General features: G+C 37.3%; 2 protein-coding genes across 2 annotated transcripts; both read left to right on the top strand.

Annotated features, from left to right (window-relative positions):
• The first annotated feature begins 16,229 nt into the window (after positions 1–16,229).
• On the top strand, positions 16,230–17,128 carry LOC112042821 (17-beta-hydroxysteroid dehydrogenase 14-like). The gene has a single exon (XM_024077995.2). The coding sequence runs from the start codon at positions 16,246–16,248 to the stop codon at positions 16,993–16,995; it is 750 nt and encodes a 249-aa protein (XP_023933763.2). The 5' UTR covers positions 16,230–16,245; the 3' UTR covers positions 16,996–17,128.
• A 1,629-nt stretch (positions 17,129–18,757) lies between these two features.
• LOC112042820 (17-beta-hydroxysteroid dehydrogenase 14-like) lies at positions 18,758–19,535 on the top strand. Its single transcript, XM_024077994.2, has one exon. It carries the CDS (start codon positions 18,772–18,774, stop codon positions 19,522–19,524), a length of 753 nt encoding a protein of 250 aa, XP_023933762.2. The 5' UTR covers positions 18,758–18,771; the 3' UTR covers positions 19,525–19,535.

The following is a 19,535-nucleotide window of genomic DNA, read 5'->3' as shown; positions in this document are numbered from 1 at the left end:
TAGGGGCCATTTTATTCGGGCTGCACAAATTTCGCTGATGCTTCCGATTTAATGGGGTTTTTTTTTTCACAAGCCCAGCTAAAGTTGAAACGCGTATTCTACATAGCGTGTGTGTAATACAGCGGTTTGAGTCGGATATAAAATTGCATTTTGTATATTTGATGTGGTTGTCCTTTTTAAAGCCCTGATGTAAACAGACGTGGTTTTGTATTTTTGACGTGTTTATCTGTATGTATGTGGTATCGCAGCTTCTGAATGAATGTACCAATTATAATGCGTTTTATTTTTTTTTATAAGCTGATGTAAACGAGTTGATGTTTAGTTAGGCATGATGACGATCAGATAGCACTATCCAAAGATGTAAATGTTTTTCTATTATGATTTATATCTGACATAAAAGTTACAGTAAATTTCTAGCTAATGATATTAGCAGATATTCGTTATAGTTTTTTTATTATTTTTAACTTGTTCATAGTGATTAATTTATATTTTGCTACTATACCAAACAGCTTCCTCAGGTTGACTTTACAACGTGATGCGAGTTGTAGAGGGTTTTCTCTAAGATTTGGGTGACATTGGCTGGTAGCCATGTAATAGCAAAAAAGATAGCGACACCGCTAGAAGTCCAAAAGGTAGCGTAAAAAGGCTATACTTAGCCCTAAAAATCGACCGATAGATACGTACAAGCGAATGACAATTTCATCATATGGAAAACAAGCAAACAAATTCATTTTCAGTAAGTGTGTTTCTTCGCAAATATGTTATACAACGTCATATAACATACGTGCGAAGAAATGACGAAAACGAACGACTTTGATAATTTAAGCATCTGCTTACTTGTAACCTTCGCCTATGGCTCGGCTAGCAATATCACCTATGGCTCAGGCTAGCAATATCGTCTTGGCTGTAATTTTCACTCGCGTTGTTCCCGTTCCCGTAGGAATACGGGGATAATATATAGCCTATAGCCTTCCTCAATAAATGGGCTATCTAACACTGAAAGAATTGTTCAAATCCAATCAGTAGTTCTTGAGATTAGCTCGTTCAACCAAACAAACTCTTCAGCTTTGTATATATTATTATGGATTTTTGCAAAATAACGCCACTTCTATTGAATTTTTAATTGATATGTTAATTATTTTGAATTAATAACACTATTTACACGATAAAGGTCGACACAGCGAAAATACTGAGAATGGTTAGTTCATGCTTCAGATATTTTATACAAAAATATATTTATGAAGGACGTCGGTGCGTCGGGAAGGGCTGTGATAATGAGTCGTAAAAGAGAACGCCTTTTTTGTGACCTCGTAAAGTTAGCTTTAGTGTTATACAGACCTTGGACTCTGTTATTAGAGTTTAAGTAATTGAACAAGCTGACAAGTTACATTTATACACAGAAATGTTAATAATAATCCAATAGAACATTAACCACTCCAAACAGTCGTGTCACCATCGGATACTTGATTTTACAGTTTATTTTAGTAGAGATATACTAGAATGAGAGTCGTGATAGCCCAGTGGAGACCTCTATCTTTGATTCGAAAGGCGTAGGCTTAAATCCGGTCTGGGGAATGCACTAATTTTAAGTTATGTGCATTTCAAGAAATGAAATATCACGTGTCTCAAACGGTGAAGGAATAACATCGTGAGAAAACCTGCATACCTGAGAATATTCTTAATTCTCTACGTGTGTAGTCAGTCAATCCGCATTAAGAGCGTGTTAAGGCGGATTTACATATGTCGGATGTGTTGTGTTGTGACGTATCAAAACAGAATCAGTTTCATACATTTTGTATGCAACGCATCAGAAGACATCACGACATGCCACAACACATAAGTGTAAACGTTGCCATACAAAATGTATGATACCGATTCTGTTCTGATACGTCACGACACGACACGTCAGACAAATATAAATCCGGCTTTAGACTATTATTAGCCTCAACTCAACTGTATTAGTGCTCAACAGTGAGCCGAATGATGATTTATGATGATGATAAATGACATCTGCCTCGCTCGTCCAGGAGTGTATGAGGCTATGTATCACGAGGTCCGGGCTTCGAGTAAGTACCAGGTTTTTCTTCGAAGATTATGGAAATCCGATCCGGTTATGATCATTAACATTTGATCTTGGTCGTTACAGAATTACGGAACCCGCTGCGTGGTGATGCTAAGCTTTATAAACAATCCCCTCTCCCTTATCCTGCCAATCCCCCCCCCAATCCCCTATCGCCACTCCTATAAGCAGTGAAGATTGATTCTGTAGTGGGTTTTTAAAATAGGCTGATAATGATAGAATCATTCATTATTAGCCATTATATAGCGCAATCATTTGTTGTCTCTTCCGAGTAAATGCTCTCTCGTACGAATTCACTCATAGATAACGTTAAACAAGTAGTAGTAACTAATGGACTGATAACCTAACCAGAGCTTGCAATAACCAGACATACCTCATTTAAGAAAGGTTGTTGTGTGAAAGTTTGTCAGCCTATGCATACTTTACCTTGCTTGCTTTAGGCTTACCAAAAAAATTTCGAAAAACACCGTTAAAGATTTTTTATTACACATTTGCTCGTGAAGGGTCTCTTATTTCACTGATTTCAATATCATAACGTATCTCATTACACACTCGTGTGTTATCGTAATGATAATCGTAATGTGTGTTATCGTACGATAATCTTATTCATACAGTGTTATGTATATATTTATAAAATATTTTCTGACATAAAAATTCTATAAAGTACCGTTCGTTTTTAGACGGATTATCATTATTTTGATAAACCGTGCTAATGCAGTCCATAAATTGAAAAATAAAATAAAATAAACACAAACATTTAATGAAATTTAATTATCCATGAAATGCTCCCTTCCAAAGCCACAACGGACCACACCCCAAAACGGTAATTACCGTACTTCAAAGTCAAAAACCAAAATCAAAATACGTTTTTTCAAGGAAGCTATTTACTTTCGATAATTTTTGTAAAGTATCTACTACCGACTCAGAAAAACTTCAAGCCTTCATATAGGTATGTCTGTCCATCGCAGCCTCTCGTTCTACAAATAAAAACGTAGCTAGTTGCGGTCATAAAAATGGTTCCCGCAAACAGCAGCGCCACCTGTTTGTCTTACACTTACAAACTCGCCGGCGAAATGCAATAAACTACGCTCGAAAGCGGCGCTCCGTTCCGTTTCCTCGTTCCGGGGCAGAAGTTGTACAAAAAAACCAATCCTCAGTTTGTTTCACGGGAATCCGAGCCATCCGTCGAAGCCAATACCCCCCTCTACCCCTATTGCCCCGCCACCCTACCTCCCTTCCGCTGAAGCATCTCGTCCATCTGCCTCCGCTCGTCGCTTCCTCTTATCGAAATGAAAAATTGACTTCTCAGTGTTGTTTTATTATGGATTTTTGTCGTATATATTACTTTGATTTTCGAGGATTAATAGATACGGAGGTAAAGAATCTTTGGCAAAGGACTATTTTTTCTGCACTTTCTTTCTTTTAAACTGCCTCATTGGTGCAGTGGTCCGTTCCTATGTGACTTCGAAACATAATGTCCTGGGCTCGAGTCCTGGGGCAATATATCAGATACTATAAGAAAGAAACGCTTTCTTTTTTCTAAGAAATTGTCAGATAAGTTTTCAGGAGTTGGGAAAATGGTGACGTAACACCCGTGTGCCTCGGAAAATACTTTAATCCGTTGATTTCTGTCACCACTATTAACAACTAATAGTGGTCGCTAAAGAAAAATATAAGGATTTAATCATCCAGTAGTAAGGGCAGTGTTGGTCGACCCCCCACGAGATGGACTGACGACATCAAGCGAGTCGCAGGGATTCGCTGGATGCAGGCGGCTCAGTATCGTGTTTGGAAGTCCCTACGAAAGGCCTATGTCCTGCAGTGGACGTCTATCGGCTGATATGATGATGATGATGATGAATCATCCAGGATTTCATGACCCGTAGCCACACAGAGCCTGTAATCATGTGGCATGTCGATTCTCTTTATACAAACGCTAACGCTTCGAAAATTAAAATATTTATGGGAATGACATTCATTACCACAGATCACGTGATTAAGTTGTCGATTGGATCTGTCATTCCCATTAATTTTATTATTTTTCGAAGAGTTAGCGTTCGTAGAAAAATAATCGATGTGCCACATGGCTACAGGCCCAGTTACTGTCTAAAGTATGTAGTATACCTAGTATTTAGACAATATTATCACATTACCTCTTCGCGTGCATCTTAGGCGTGCTCGTATTATTGACAATGTAGAGCAGAGTATTCAAGTCCTATACTTGACCGAGTTAGAACACTAAGTCGATTAGCTAAGACCGCGCTTACTTGGAAGGGATATCATTTATTCAATCTGTAAACCTTATTTGTTGTCTATGCAACTACATACTGGAAAGCTCAATCGATTGACAGACTTTGCTTTGTATAGTACAAAATGAAGCGCGTTTTGAAGTTAAGTACTTGCATTTGCTAAACTAAACTAATATTTTATTTCCTCATATCATGTCTTCTCTCAAAATAGACAAGTAATATTTTATAAATTAATTTAAATCTACGAAGCCCCAATGAAGAAATATTACATCAAGTGCCAACAGATCGTCAATTGTGCTAAAGACAATTTGCCCAAAAGTGGAATAAAAAACGAGTTAACGATAATTGGCTCAGAACAAAGACACGCCGTTGCTACCAATAAAAGCTTTTAGCAGAAGTAGTCCCGGAGCTAATAGTTACATTTCCAATTGAAGATTTTGACGACCAAATGGTCAAATTTGCCGCTCTCCATTTAGAAGCCCACTAACTTATTCCACTATTGGGATATTTCAGCAAACTTGCCCAGTGTTTCAATTGATTTTTTTGTCTATTAATACCGCTGGCATTTCGGAGTTACGTGCAAACTAGAGTGGGATTGTGATAGTTCATAACGAAATACTCTGAAATCTTTGTCTGAGCTCCTTACATTTTCTCTTTGTAATAGGCTCTTTAGATTTTCTAGCGGTAGATTATAGACTCATATGATTAAACTTATTAATGATGTCAAGTGTCACATTGATTTGAAATACAAAGTCTGTGATTCCAAAGCTAGAACTAGCTAGAATATAGAGTTTAGTCTATTTGGCACAACTTTTAGCAATGAATATAATTTGTGTATTATGGTTTATGTATTAGTGTGTAGTTATTTGTGTGCATGTATAATATACTATAATATACATTATTATTACGTACACACCACCTACAGTTATCTTAATAAGTTCCTAAGCCTAAGGTTGCCTGGAAGAGATCGCTACTAAGCGATAAGGCCGCCTTTTGTATTCTACTTTTTCTTATGTCTCTTCTTTTGCTTGTTTCCTTTAATTTATTATGGTGTACAAATAAAGAGTATTAAAATAAATATCCGTATCTACTCGTATCGCCTATGTCAAACTAAGCTGTGGATAATATTCTGGATTTATAGGACTAAAAATGTGTTTTTTCAAATAAATTTAAGATTATAACGCTTGAAAACGCATTAGCTTTAAAATGAATTTTTTTTGAAAGTTATACAAATAGCCTTCTGTAGTCATATTTCTGTAGTTATAAAAATATATTCCTTAGTAATTTTCAAGATATCACGTTATTGTACCTAATAGGCGCTATAGTCTAATAGGGATCTACGAGTATATTCCCACGGGAACGAGATCTATACGGAGTACAGCTTGTACTTTAGCAACACCATCCACCATCATCGAGGTCCAGTTAAATAATTACAAATTATGGAACAATGTTACAGCTGTCTCTCAGACTATAATTACAGTACGCCGTAGAGATGCGACGTGCGATAAAAACACAACGGAACGTTCCTTTGGCGGGTGCTTTGTTTTATTTGCTCACCGGTGGTGCTCACTCGTACGTTTTACTGACGTCCCTTGGAATTGACTGCCGACTATATGAAGCACGAAATAGGCAATGACTTGATAAGGACCTGCCTCACTAGACGTTACTTTTCTGTCAAACCATATGATCAAAGATCTAATGCGATTAAAAACTGTCTCTATAGAATCGATGTTTCATAGTTGTAATCGCTTACGTCGGTTAAAGAGCTCTATAAAAAAAATCGGTTGTCTGTAAAGTCGATTTAGAATTGATTGCCGACTATATGAAGCACGAAATAGGCAATGACATGATAAGGACCTGCCTCACTAGACATTACTTTTCTGTCAAAGCATATGATCAAAGATCTAATGCGATTACAAAACCTGTCTCGATAGAATCTATGTTTCATAGTTGTAATCGCTTACGTCGGTTAAATAGCTCTGTAAAAAATCGGTTGTCTGTAAAGTCGGTTTAGAATTGATTGCCGACTATATGAAGCACGAAATAGGCAATGACATGATAAGGACCTGCTTCACTAGAAGTTACTTTTCTGTCAAAGCATATGATCAAAGATCTAATGCGATTACAAAACCTGTCTCTATAGAATCGATGTTTCATGATTGTAATCGTTTACGTCGGTTAAATAGCTCTGTAAAAATATCGGTTGTCTGTAAAGTCGGTTTACTGACGATAGTTGTGACAACGTCATGAGAAAATACTGATGGAATGGTTGGATTTTTTAAAAGAAAATGTTCTGTTTTCTAAAATATTGTATAATAATCTTCATAGACCAGATTCTTTATTTCTTGTAAAAAAAGTTGGCAACCCTAGAGCGAGGGAACGACGCATTACGTCATCTTTTTTCGAGTGTGCAGCCGGCTCCATCGTATTGTGGCCTTGTCACGTCAAAATATCTTTTTGTTAGTTGAATGGTGTAAAATGACAAATAGGAACGCAGAATTAATGAAAAGTATGGCAAAAGCGAAAGAAACGAAGTTGCAGGCATAATCCTACTTCCTACTAATATTATAAACGCGAAAGTTTGTATGGATGTTTGGATGTTTGTTACTCTATAACGCCGCTACTACTGAAGCGATTTAGCTGAAATTTGGTATGGAAATAGATATACTCTGGATTAACACATAGGCTACTTTTTATCCCGAAAAAATCTATGGTTTCCCGAGATTTGCGAAAACTGATGATTTTGATGATATGAATGTTTGTTACTCTTTCACGCCTCAACTGCTGAACCGAATTAGCTGAAATTTGGTATTAAGATATATTATAGGCTGGATTAACACACAGTCTACTTTTTATCCCGGAAAAATCCATGGTTCCCGAGGGATTTGTGAAAAACTAAATTCCACGCGTATGAAGTCGCGGGTGTCCGCTAGTCTATTATAGTATAAACGCCACGTAAAACCTAAACTGAATTTAGTGTGGCCTTAATGCCAACGTAGTTGCAACAAATGTTATAAGTTTCGTACGGTGCATTAATTCAATGTGCTTTTAATAGATAACGGGGCGGGCTACATAGCGTTTTAATGTTTGAACAGGAGTGTTATTCTGTAGTTAGCGGTCAAACAGAGGCAGTGATAGCGGTTTAACGACCGCGTGCGTTTGGTTGTGTTAGTGGAAACTGGAACAGCAGATTACTTGGCCTTCTGCCATGATGGACGCTACTTTCATATTACCTACACATTAGTTGAATATTACTCAGTAATCTGCTTCTGCGTTTTTAGCGTTTCTTCGGTACGGTGGTGCTGGAGACAATCCAACCGTATTAGTAGAATAAACTTGGGTTTGATGTGGGCTCCTCACCGACCAAGGCGCATTTGGAACTCTCGTAACTTTAATTTTAAGTTTTTTCGACCACAATTAATTTAAATTAAATTATGACATAACTTGACGTTTTAAAAGTGCTTGTAAATTATGCCTAATTGTAATAAATGAATTTTGATTTGATTTGATCACTTGTACCTCTTCTAAGCCCTCATTCACACGAGAGGTTTTTAACGATCGTTAAAAAGCGTTCAAATATTCTGATATACCTGAGAATTTTCTTCTGACTAACCTGAGAATTATCTTAATTATCTATCTGTGTAAAGTCTGCCGATCCGCATTGTGTCAGTGTGGTGAACTATTGGCCTAACGCATCTCATTCTGAGAAAAGACTCATGCTTATCAGTGAGGCGAATATGGGCTTTTAATGATGATGATGAATAGAAAATGCCCTGGTGGTTGAGGCATCAAACAGTACAGTTCATCATCATTATCAACTTATAATCGGCTCACTGAGACCGAGTCTCCTCTCAGAAGGGGTTAGGCCTATAGTCCACCACGCAGCTCAATGCGGATTGACAGACTTCATACGCGTAGAGAATTAAGAAAATACTCAGGTATGCAGGTTTCCTCACGATGATTTTCCTTCAACGTTTGAGACACGTGATATTTAATTTTTTAAAATGCAAATGAAAAGTTGAAGGTTCATGCCCTGCGGACTGGGTTTGAACTTACGGAATCAGAGGCAGAGGTCAGAATTGGAGAAGTCATATCCAGTGGGCTATCACGGCTCATTACAGTTATTGTAAGGCATTGAGATGTGTGGCACAACTTCTTTCTATCACAGGCTCTTGTTCTGAAAAGGAACAAACATGTAATGTTTTTTTAAACATGCATACGTCCGTAACAAAGTAGCCAACTATAACACCCCTTTCTTCAGTGGGCAGGCAAAGTGCCAAGTGTTGTCTGCAACGCCTGTCGTCCGCGTTGGCGACTTTCCTGTTATCCAATTTATGACAACAGCTGCCTATCCAATGCATGCGAAGAAACTTCAGCCTCTCTACATTATTAGCAAAGTTTTGGACATGATATAAAATCTATACATATTTTAAATCAGCAGACGACTTCGTTTGCATAGCTTCGGTTTTTTATCTCATTGATATGAAATCTATGTGTATCTAAGTATTCATTATTCTCATCATCATCATTTTTGGTGGGAGGCTTCTGCCGTGGCTAGTTATCACCCTACAAAAGGCGTACCGCCGAGCGATTTAGCGTTCCGCTACGATGTCATGTAGAAACCGTCATGTGTGGATTTTCATCCTCCTCCTAACAAGTTAGCACGCTTTCGTCTTAGATTGCATTATTACTTACCATCAGGTGAAATTGTATTCCTGGGCTTTTTTATTGTATTGTAGTACTTGTAAAAAAAAATAGCGTTCCGTTACGATGTCGTGTAGAAACCGACAAAGGTGTGGATTTTCATCCTCCTTCTGCTAAGTTAGCCCGCTTCCATCTTAAATTGCATCAACATTTACCATCAGGTGGGATTGTAGTCAAGGGCTACCTTGTAAAGAATTAAAATTAAAAAAAAAAAAAAAATTGCGTTCCGCTACGATGTCGTGTAAAACCGACAGGTTTCATACTCTTCCTAACAAGTTATCCCGCTATATTGCATCGTCACTTACCATCATATGAGATTGTAGTCAAGGGCTAACTTGTAAACTTGTAAAAAATTAAAAAAAAAATCATTATCATCGGACGTCTTCTACTACTGAACATAGTCGTTCTGTAAGAACTAAACACCAATCGAGCATCAAATTTTAAATTTTAAAGAGGAATTCCTCCCAGAACCCTGAACAACCACTTTATTTAACCACGTAGTTCCCGTACCCTTAAGAAAACGAAATATTTTATCCCCGTATTCCCACAGGCACGAAAGGCGAATAAAAGCGATAAAGGCGAAAGTTTGTGTGTAAGTGTGCAAGTATGTTTGTTCCTCTTTTACGCTGCAGCTACTGAAGCGATTTGGCTGAAATTCGGAATGGATATAGATTTTACTCTGAATTAACACATAGGCTACTTATCATCCCGGAAAAATGCATGGTTCCCGCGGGATTTGTGAAAAACTGAATTCCACGCGGACGAAGTCGCGGGCGTCCCGTAGTATAAAATAATATTTCATGAAATTTTTAAAAAAAAAACAAAACACTGTAAAAGAAAAATAATCACACTATCACGCTAATATTATAAAGGCGAAAGTTTGTGTGTAAGTGTGTAAGTATGTATGTTCCTCTTTTACGCTGCGGCTACTGAAGCGATTTGGCTGAAATTCGGAATGGATATAGATTTTACTCTGGATTAACACATAGGCTACTTTTCAGCCCAGAAAAATCTTGCGGTGGTTCCCGCGGGATTTGTGAAAAACTAAATTCCATGTCGCAGGCGTCCCCTAGTATAAAATAATATTTCATGAAATTTTTTATAAACAACAAGACAGTGTAAAAGAAAAATAATAAAGAATATAAAATCAAGTAAAGTAAAAAAAAAAACATAGCGTAAGTAAGCGATGAAAGCACTACAGTGAAAAGCTCTCGCCGGTTCGAGTGACCCGCCTCGCCTCGGATTTCCGAGCTGCCGAATATTGTCGTTGCATTACACGGCCGCTCGCAATAACTTGAAAACTTTTCTTTTATCCAATTTAGGAAGTACAGGTCACACGATATAATAAACTTTGAAACTCCGATACTTTTTATGAATTCCTGGGATCAATTTCAAAAGAAGAATTATTATTTATCAAAACTTCGACTCGACTCGACTTCGTCCGCATGGAATTTAGTTTTTCACAAATCCCTCGGGAAGCATGGATTTTTCCGGGATAAAAAGTAGTCTATTCGTTAATCCAGGCTATATTATATCTTGATACCAAATTTTAGCTAATTCGGTTCAGTAGTTGAGGCGTGAAAGAGAAACAAACATTCATATCATCAAAATCATCAGTTTTCGCAAATCTCGGGAAACCATGGATTTTTTCGGGATGAAGCCTATGTGTTAATCCAGAGTAAAATCTATTCCAAATTTCAGCTAAATCGCTTCAGTAGTAGCGGCGTTATAGAGTAACAAACATACAAACATCCATACAAACTTTCACGTTTATAATATTAGTAGGATAGGATCGTATCGAATCATAGTGTACTTATTATTTTTAGCAGAATCAAATGGATTACAAAAATTCTTATTTTTGTAATCCACTTTCATATAATATATAATATATATCCATAAAATCCATATAAAATATTTTTCATATTCAGAATATTTGTTTCAGGACAACTTAATTAACAAATCAAACTGTAACCAAAATAAGACCCTAGAATGGTAGTGAATGACTTTCAATGGAGTCACGCACGTGTGAACGTTGTGTGTAGGGTTAAGGTGCCCCTTGACAGTTAACCAACACTCCCCTTTTAAAATCAAGTCACTCTCCCCGCCTATCTCAAGTAATCCATAGAGAATTACACAACAATAAATGTGGACGGCTCGAACGCCACGAGCACATTGAAGCCGTTGCACATTGTACGACGACCGCCATATGTCGCAAGTTGTTCCCGCCAACGAATCGCTACCCCTCTCAAACACCCCACTCTTTACAGAAATAAGTCGCGTCACCTGACGTCATATCCGTCTCAGACTACTATTTCCTGTTATATCAATGTTTAATATATTTTTTTTAATAATACACTGGCTTGTTTGCACCAAACCTTACGACTGGACGTATGACCTCTGCTTTCGTGCGTTCACTCGCGCCCCAAGCACGACGTCTGGACGTATATTCGCTCCCAATCGATTTACAATTTTATTTCGCAGGATGTAGAGATAACTTTAGTATGAATTGAATTTGAGGTTATTTGTAATAAATTTCGACGACTCAAGCTAAAAATCGAACCTCATTTTTACAAATAAATGAATTACGACCACAGAGATCCTCAATATCTAGAAAAAATCAAGAAGAAAGCTAGAACGATGTTTAGGCAGCTCTATTATTGTACTTTTAAAAAGCCGACCTCCATTGTTGTCACAGAGTCTTGGTTTTGTTTCCCACAAACGGCTGTCATGTTCGGCTTAACGTTACAAAGAGCAAAAAATAGATACAGCGTTTCATAATACATCTGCGTTTACGTTCCCTACCTACGTCTATGATTTTGTTTGTTTTTAGATTTTTTGTTTATGTTGGTAAAGCTCGCGTTTAACCTCGACATTACCCGATGGTAAGTGTGGTCTAAAATGAGACACGCTTGCCTAGAAGCTGCCATACATTCTTGTGTACCTCTAATACATGAGATGAATATGATCATTTTTTTTTATTCTTTACAAGATACCCCTTGACTACAATCTCACCTGATGGTAAGTGATGATGCAGTCTAAGATGGTAGCGGGCTAACTTGTTAGGAGGAGGATGAAAATCCACACCCCTATCGGTTTCTACACGGCATCGTACCGGAACGCTAAATCGCTTGGCGGTACGTCTTTGCCGGTAGGGTGGTAACTAGCCACGGCCGAAGCCTCCCACCAGCCAGACCTGGACTAATTAAGAAAACCTCAATCGGCCCAGCCGAGGATCGAACCCAGGACCTCCGTTTAGTAAATCCACCGCGCATACCACTGCGCCACGGAGGCCGTCAAAAATAAAAATATTATTTCTATGAGTCCACATTCGCACGAGAATTTTTTAGCTGACCTTAAAAAGCGTTCAAATATAATATGAAGTTAAATGGAGGTCTATTTCCAAAGCTCAAAATTGAAAATGCAAGTGCTTAAAAAAAGCGTCGTGTTTTAAAAGCGCTGTAGTGTGAACATATACTTCGTAATGCATTTGTTATATTGGAATGCTATTTTTACGTCCGTTAAAAAAGCTCCCGTGCGAATGAGGGCTCTCATTCATAAGTAAAAGTAGCTTTCTATTGGTAAAAAAAATTTCAAAATTGGTTTAGTAGATCCAGATATTAGCCCCTACAACCTCACAACTATTATCTCCTTATAATATTAGTATAGATTATATTGTCTTTAAAATTCAATCAGAAAGTTTAGATCTAGTTTCTCTCCAATTCAAGCAGACAAGAGTCAATTTAATTGGACAAAAAACTTAAATAAAAGAGCTGGTTCCCCGAGTGTTCTTAGAACCAAACTAACCTCGAACCTCAATTTGAACTGGAAATAGGAAATACGGACAAAGAAAGTTATAACATCAAGAGAAAATTACAAAGGAGGCCGCGTTTAAGTATAACTTATAGACTAAAAGCCCTTGAAAAAGATCTACCTGTAAAATGAAACAACGTGAATAACGCTTAGAAGGCTATTACTATATCAGAAAATAACTCTGAGCACTATGCTGTCACTTCTGAGCGCGATATACCTTATCTTTCGACTCCTGCGCTGGAAATATGTACGGCGTTTACGGGTATCTGTATATGTGTACAAAAGGAATTACACAAATGCCGTACAGTAATAAATGACCTATATTGCGTCTGCAACTGTCGACGAATTAAAAATTTGTACTGACTTCCGGTACCACTACTTTAGTACGTCACTAGGTTTTTCGACATTTATTTTTAATCATCTATAACACTATAACAAAGCTGTACATTAATGATTAGTCGTAATTCATCATTTGTACCCGAGAAATTTCATTATCTCCCATACTCAACTGTGCCGCTCAGAAGTGACGGCATAGTGCTCAGAGTTACTTTCTTAATAAAGTAACAGCCTTCTAAGCGTTATTCACGTTGGTTCATTTCACAGGTAATTTTTTTTCAAGGTCTATTAGGAAGGATAAAGTCTCATGTTTTCTTCTAAATATTTTATGTTTTGCCTGAATAAATGATTTTATTATTATTATTATTATTAAGTATATGCAAGAGGGCTACGTCCATCAATGGTTGTCAATGCTGTTAATGGTTATTGATGATACCTAGAAGATGGATTTTAAGTTTTCAGTGGGAATAATATATTTATTCCGTCGGTTTGTGTATTCAGTCGCTTTCGTCTCACAATGCCGCCGGGTGGCGAGGGATAGAGCGGGTGCATAAAAAATGCACGCGGCAGCGGCGCGCGGGTGACGTGGAGTAAGCTGAATGCAGCTGACCCACTGAACTCGTCTCTTTCAACGCAAGCCGCGAACCTTTATGTGACAAAGTAAGTCACCCATCACATAACTACCCGCCTATGTTTATAACTTTCCGGTAGTACTAAGTAATTAGTACCTACTACGCAGCACCAGCCCGAAGTAAATTTTAAAATGGAGCGAGATTCAAATACGGCGCCTCTCCTGTTTGCTCCTAATAATATGGAGATACCTATACCAAACTATGAGTGTAAAGTAAGAATGGAACGCAAAGATCTCGACCATACTCTGGGGTGACCAATGGAAAATCAGGCGCAGTACCGTCTACGGTTGACTGGGATTATTATTTAGGCGCTCTCTAGGATTTAGCGCCTGGAGCGACTGCTCCGTTCGCCGTATGGACGGGCCGGCCCTGCTACTACGAGTAAGTGGAGCCTTGATAGTCTAGTGCATATTGTCTCTACCTTCGGTCCGGAGGACGTTGATTTGAATCCGATCTGGGGCTTGAAAAATTGGACAGCTGTCCAACTTTTCAATTGTGTGCATTTAAAGAAATTAAATATCACGTGTCACATACTGTGAAAGAAAAACATCGTGAGGAAACCTGCATATCTGAGAATTTTCTCAATTGTCTACGTGTCAAGTGTTTCAAGCTATACTAACTATTTGGTCTTTTATTTTGATCTTTTCTATCTACCTATATGTGTGTTTGTATGCGCTCATTGAACTTCTGAATGTCATATGCATGAAGGCTGAATGCTTGTCAACCTATGCTCTTTGAAACCTGCTACCTTTCAAAGCCACAGTTCAAACTGCATAATAGGCTAGTTGTCATTTTTTTAAATGGTCTTATATAGGCTAATTGATTTTTAATGGCCTTAAGTATACTGTTCATTATCGTTGTACTAGATTGAAAAAAAAATATTATATTTTTTTGAGAGGTGATTACATGAAAATTTCAATTTTTAAATATTTTTTTTAGTATAGGTACCAACCGAAACGCCTGTCGGCCATGATGGTCTACTATTACATGACGTCATGTTAACAAATACCTTACAAACAAAGCGTTTGAAAAAAATATTAGTTTTCAATTAACTTGACGTTTAGTACATCAATTAACATTGTGACGTCACAAAATGGACGACAGCGTTTTTGACGTTTGGAAAATTTTAAAAAATTAACGAATTTACGGTACTGTTAGATAATGAATACCACATCAAATTCGAACTAGTAGCTTTGTAAAATAATAATAGCGACAATGATTTGTACAAACATCCCAACTTAACTCTCAACCCAAACACATCTCCGTACTACGTACCATAGTGGGTATAAAAAGTACAAATAGTGCTACAGTAGCGCCTCCTTAATTTAACGCATTTCGATGAACACCTTACAGAGATGGTTTCTCTACCCTCTAGTTTTTTCAAGTTTCAAGAATGCCATGCTAGCGCCATCTGTTATGTCAACGGTTAACTAGCTCAACAAAATATTTCTATTTAATAGCACTACGAAGGTTTCCCATCTTACGAAAGTTTGTTGAAGTTTTGAAAAGTTACGACAGATGGCTCTTCTCTTGTGATCCCCAAAAGCTAAATTGGTTTTAGTTTTTAAAAGAATGAGTCTAAATTAATACAACACCTATTGGTCTAGTGTTGTGGTAATTAACATGTCTTTTATAATAAAAAAAAAATGGGAAATATTATTAACGTATGGAATATGGATTCTTGAATTCATTGTTTCGTGAAATAAGTCCTCAAAATGCGAAAAATAGACATTTGTCTAACTACAAAAATTCCTTCTTATATTATGTATTTTTTTTAAATTTCAAGGTAGTAAATCTTATTCCTATAAAACTTGCGGAACACCCCGCGAGTTCTTCTAGGTAAAATTCAGGATTTTTCAAATCCCTTATGGAATTTTCAGTATAAAAACCAGCCCTATCTTCCATTGAAAATCACAGTAAAATCGGTTTAGCTGAACCGAAAATTTTAAAAGCTTGATTGTGTGTGTATCGTCTTTAAAACTATAAGGCCCTTCCATTGAAAATCCGAGTAATATCGGTTTAGCCAAACCGACAATTTTAAAAGCTTGATTGTGTTTAAGTGTATCGTCTTTAAAACTATAAACGCAAAACATAGTTATTTGAAAATCACAGACATTTCAATTTCTGTGATAATGAGATAGCGTCAATCGGCAATAATTTTACACAAACACATTATGCAGTAAACGTTATAAATATATCTAAGTTCTCTTATCAACTTAACTAACACTATAAATTAATACTTACCACTATTTAATACTCAATGTTTCGCGAACGAATAAGATAAATTTCAATCGTACGTACTACGTACTACAGTTCATTTTACTATTTTATCTGTCTTGCTTATGTTAGATGATAAATCGCGCTTCCATGACATAACAAATATAACTGTAGGTACTAAGTTTAGTATCTAACATAATTTTGAAGTGAAAACACGATGAGTCTTTCGAACAAAGTAGTTATTGTGACGGGAGCGAGCTCAGGAATAGGAGCAGCAATTGCAGTTGCCTTCAGTTCTGCGGGAGCACATGTAGCAATAGTGGGACGAAACGAAACAAAACTATCCGATGTTGCAGCTAAATGCACTAACCCACTTGTAATTATTGCAGATGTTACCAAGGAAAAGGATGCACGAGCGGTAATAGACAAAACAATCAAGAAGTTTGGCAAACTTGACGTGCTAATAAATAACGCAGGACTCACAGTACCGGCGAGCATTTTGCAAGGTGACATGATGAAAGCTTACGATACAATTATGGATATAAACGTTCGAGCTGTGGTACAGTTGACTACATTAGCAGCGCCTCATTTAGTGAAGACTAAAGGTAATATTGTGAATATTTCAAGCGTAGCCGGACAGCTAGCTCCAGTCTATCCCAGCACAATCAACTACAACATGTCGAAGGCTGCTGTCACTCATTTTGGTAAATGCGCAGCTGTTGAATTCGCAGAACACGGTGTAAGAGTGAACACTGTCAGTCCTGGACCGGTGTATACGGACTTCTTAGAAAATTCTAAAAGCTCAATCAAGTGGGAGCAGTACAAAGCTATAAACGTCCTGAAAAGAGTATCGGAACCTGATGAAATAGCCGATTTAGTTCTCTTCTTAGCGAGCGACAAAGCGAGAGGAATCACTGGCTCCGAGTTTGTGTCAGACAACGGTACATGTATTAAGCGTCTTGCTTAATAGTTGTTCGTCTAATCTTAACAATTATTGTTTATTTAGGTATATTGCTTATTCATCATCATTAGGTGTCTTCTTCCAGCTGAAGTTTGGCGGTCATGTGTAGAAAACTCTTCCGGGAAATTGGACATATAAAAAGGACGTATTTATTTTAAAGTTTTTATTTTTCCATCGTCCTTTTTGTATGTCCAATATTTATTGAATATTTATTTAGTGCTCTAATTAATATTATATTATAGAAAATATATTATATTTTTCAACATTTACTGTTTTTTTTATACAGCATCAACTGTTATCTACTCGTATGTACCAACCGCGATGTGGAATGTTTATAAACACCCAAACTCATTTTTAATGAGGGCATAAATCGCCAGTCATTTTATAATAATCTGAATTAAATTGAATAAAGAGCTAAACTTAGAAAAATCTCAATCTAATCTTTATAGATTAGAATAACATTTTATATAAAAACTAGCGGACCCCGTCAAACTTCGCTTTGACTTATATGCACTTCTTCCCTATCCACGCTTGGGTGTGGTAGAGTAAGGTAGGGGTAGGGTATACCTCTGCCCCTACCCTCTATTCATTTGTTACAAAAAATGTGATAAATGAAGAACCACTCGACCGATTTTGTGCACATTTCACATAAACCATCTACTAAATAAAAAAAGTAATAAAACTAATACAAAGCATTCAGTCCATATATTCGACACCAAAGGGGGAAAGGCTCCTAGGAGTATAAATATGTATATTCTTTGGGGTAGGGTATAACAAAATAATGGACCAATTGACCTCCTGGCAACATGCAGAATCGTAATCTGCATACTTTTCTGAGTTCAAAACAATTAACAGAATGCAGTTCTCGAATTATGCACACTCAATACCTCACAACGCTTGGTCTAAATTATAACCTGCGTCAGTTCCATTCCATTAGCACACGGAATCACGAATGTTTTCAACTGTTTGTTGACAAGCAACAAATAACATCGTTTAGGAAATTTATAAGTGTGATTCTATAAAAGCTACCTTAGACCAAAACCTGCGATAGCTAGATATGCTTCATTTTAAAAATTGTTGCCTAAAAGACTAAAAGTTTTTCAGCCCATGCCCTTACCATAGGTTAGTACGGTAGCCAAAGGAGTTTGGATCATAGGGTTCATGTCCGGCTTTAGCAGGAAGCAGGTTTTAAGCGTCTAAATACTCAATTGCCATCAGTAAACCGGGTGCGTAGAACTGCTCTTATCAGGTGACTAAGTAAATTATACTGCTTCCATGCTCACAAAACCTGATATAAAGGCGAATGTCGATTTTATATCGAATCGAATCCATAGATTTTCAGGGATAAAAAGTACCCTATATTTTAGTTACTTTATTTTAATTACTGTTGTGTGTGTGTGTGTGTGTGTGTGTGTGTGTGTGTGTGTGTGTGTGTGTGTGTGTGTGTGCGTATTCTAAATATTAGGCCGGACAAATAGACAGATAGATAAAAAAATTAATGTTTTTATACAATAACACATTATGTAATAATAAATCTATCTCAGGTCTCTTATCAACTTATCAGATACCGCTGCCTGTTACAAGCACTCATAATTATTGACACTCATCTTATGCGAATGAACAAAAAAATTTCAATCATACTTACTACGTACTACAGTCCATTTTACCTTGTTTATTAGTTTTGCTTACGTTAGATAAGTCGGGCTTCCTTAACATAACAATTGTATATATTATGTACTGTACTAAGTTTAGTATCTAACATCATTTTGAAGTGAAAACACGATGAGTTTCACGAACAAGGTAGTTATTGTGACTGGAGCCAGCTCAGGAATAGGAGCAGCAATTGCAATTGCCTTCAGTTCTGCGGGAGCAAATGTAGCAATAGTGGGACGAAACGAAACAAAACTATCCGCTGTTGCAGCAAAATGTAAAAACCCGCTTGTAATTATTGCTGATGTTACGAAGGAAAAAGATGCTCGAGCGGTAATAGATGAAACAATCAAGAAGTTTGGAAAACTTGACGTGCTAATAAATAACGCAGGACTCACAGTACCGGCGAGCATTTTGCAAGGTGACATGATGAAAGCTTACGATACGATTATGGATATAAACGTTCGAGCTGTGGTACAGTTGACCACATTAGCAGCGCCTCATTTGGTGAAGACTAAGGGTAATATTGTGAACATTTCAAGCGTGGCCGGACGTCTTGCTCCCGCCTATCCCAGCACAATCAACTACAACATGTCGAAGGCTGCTGTCACTCATTTCGGTAAATGCGCAGCTGTTGAATTCGCAGAACACGGTGTAAGAGTGAACACTGTCAGTCCTGGACCAGTATATACGGATTTTTTAAGTAATTCAAAAAGTGCAGCTACTTGGGAGCAGTACAAAGCTGGAAACGTCCTGAAAAGAGTATCGGAACCTGATGAAATAGCCGATTTAGTTCTCTTCTTAGCGAGCGACAAAGCGAGAGGAATCACTGGCTCCGAGTTTGTGTCAGACAACGGTGCATGTATTAAGCGTGCTGCTCAATAGTCGTTTCAACA

Source organism: Bicyclus anynana, chromosome 8, assembly GCF_947172395.1.
Source record: "Bicyclus anynana chromosome 8, ilBicAnyn1.1, whole genome shotgun sequence".
Classification (NCBI taxonomy): Eukaryota; Metazoa; Arthropoda; class Insecta; order Lepidoptera; family Nymphalidae; genus Bicyclus; species Bicyclus anynana.
This window is presented reverse-complemented; position numbering and strand designations above follow the sequence as displayed.

Bases quoted from the DNA above. Each gene is read 5' to 3' on its own strand.
- LOC112042821 (XM_024077995.2), top strand. From the start codon at position 16,246: ATGAGTCTTTCGAACAAAGTAGTTATTGTGACGGGAGCGAGCTCAGGA.
- LOC112042820 (XM_024077994.2), top strand. From the start codon at position 18,772: ATGAGTTTCACGAACAAGGTAGTTATTGTGACTGGAGCCAGCTCAGGA.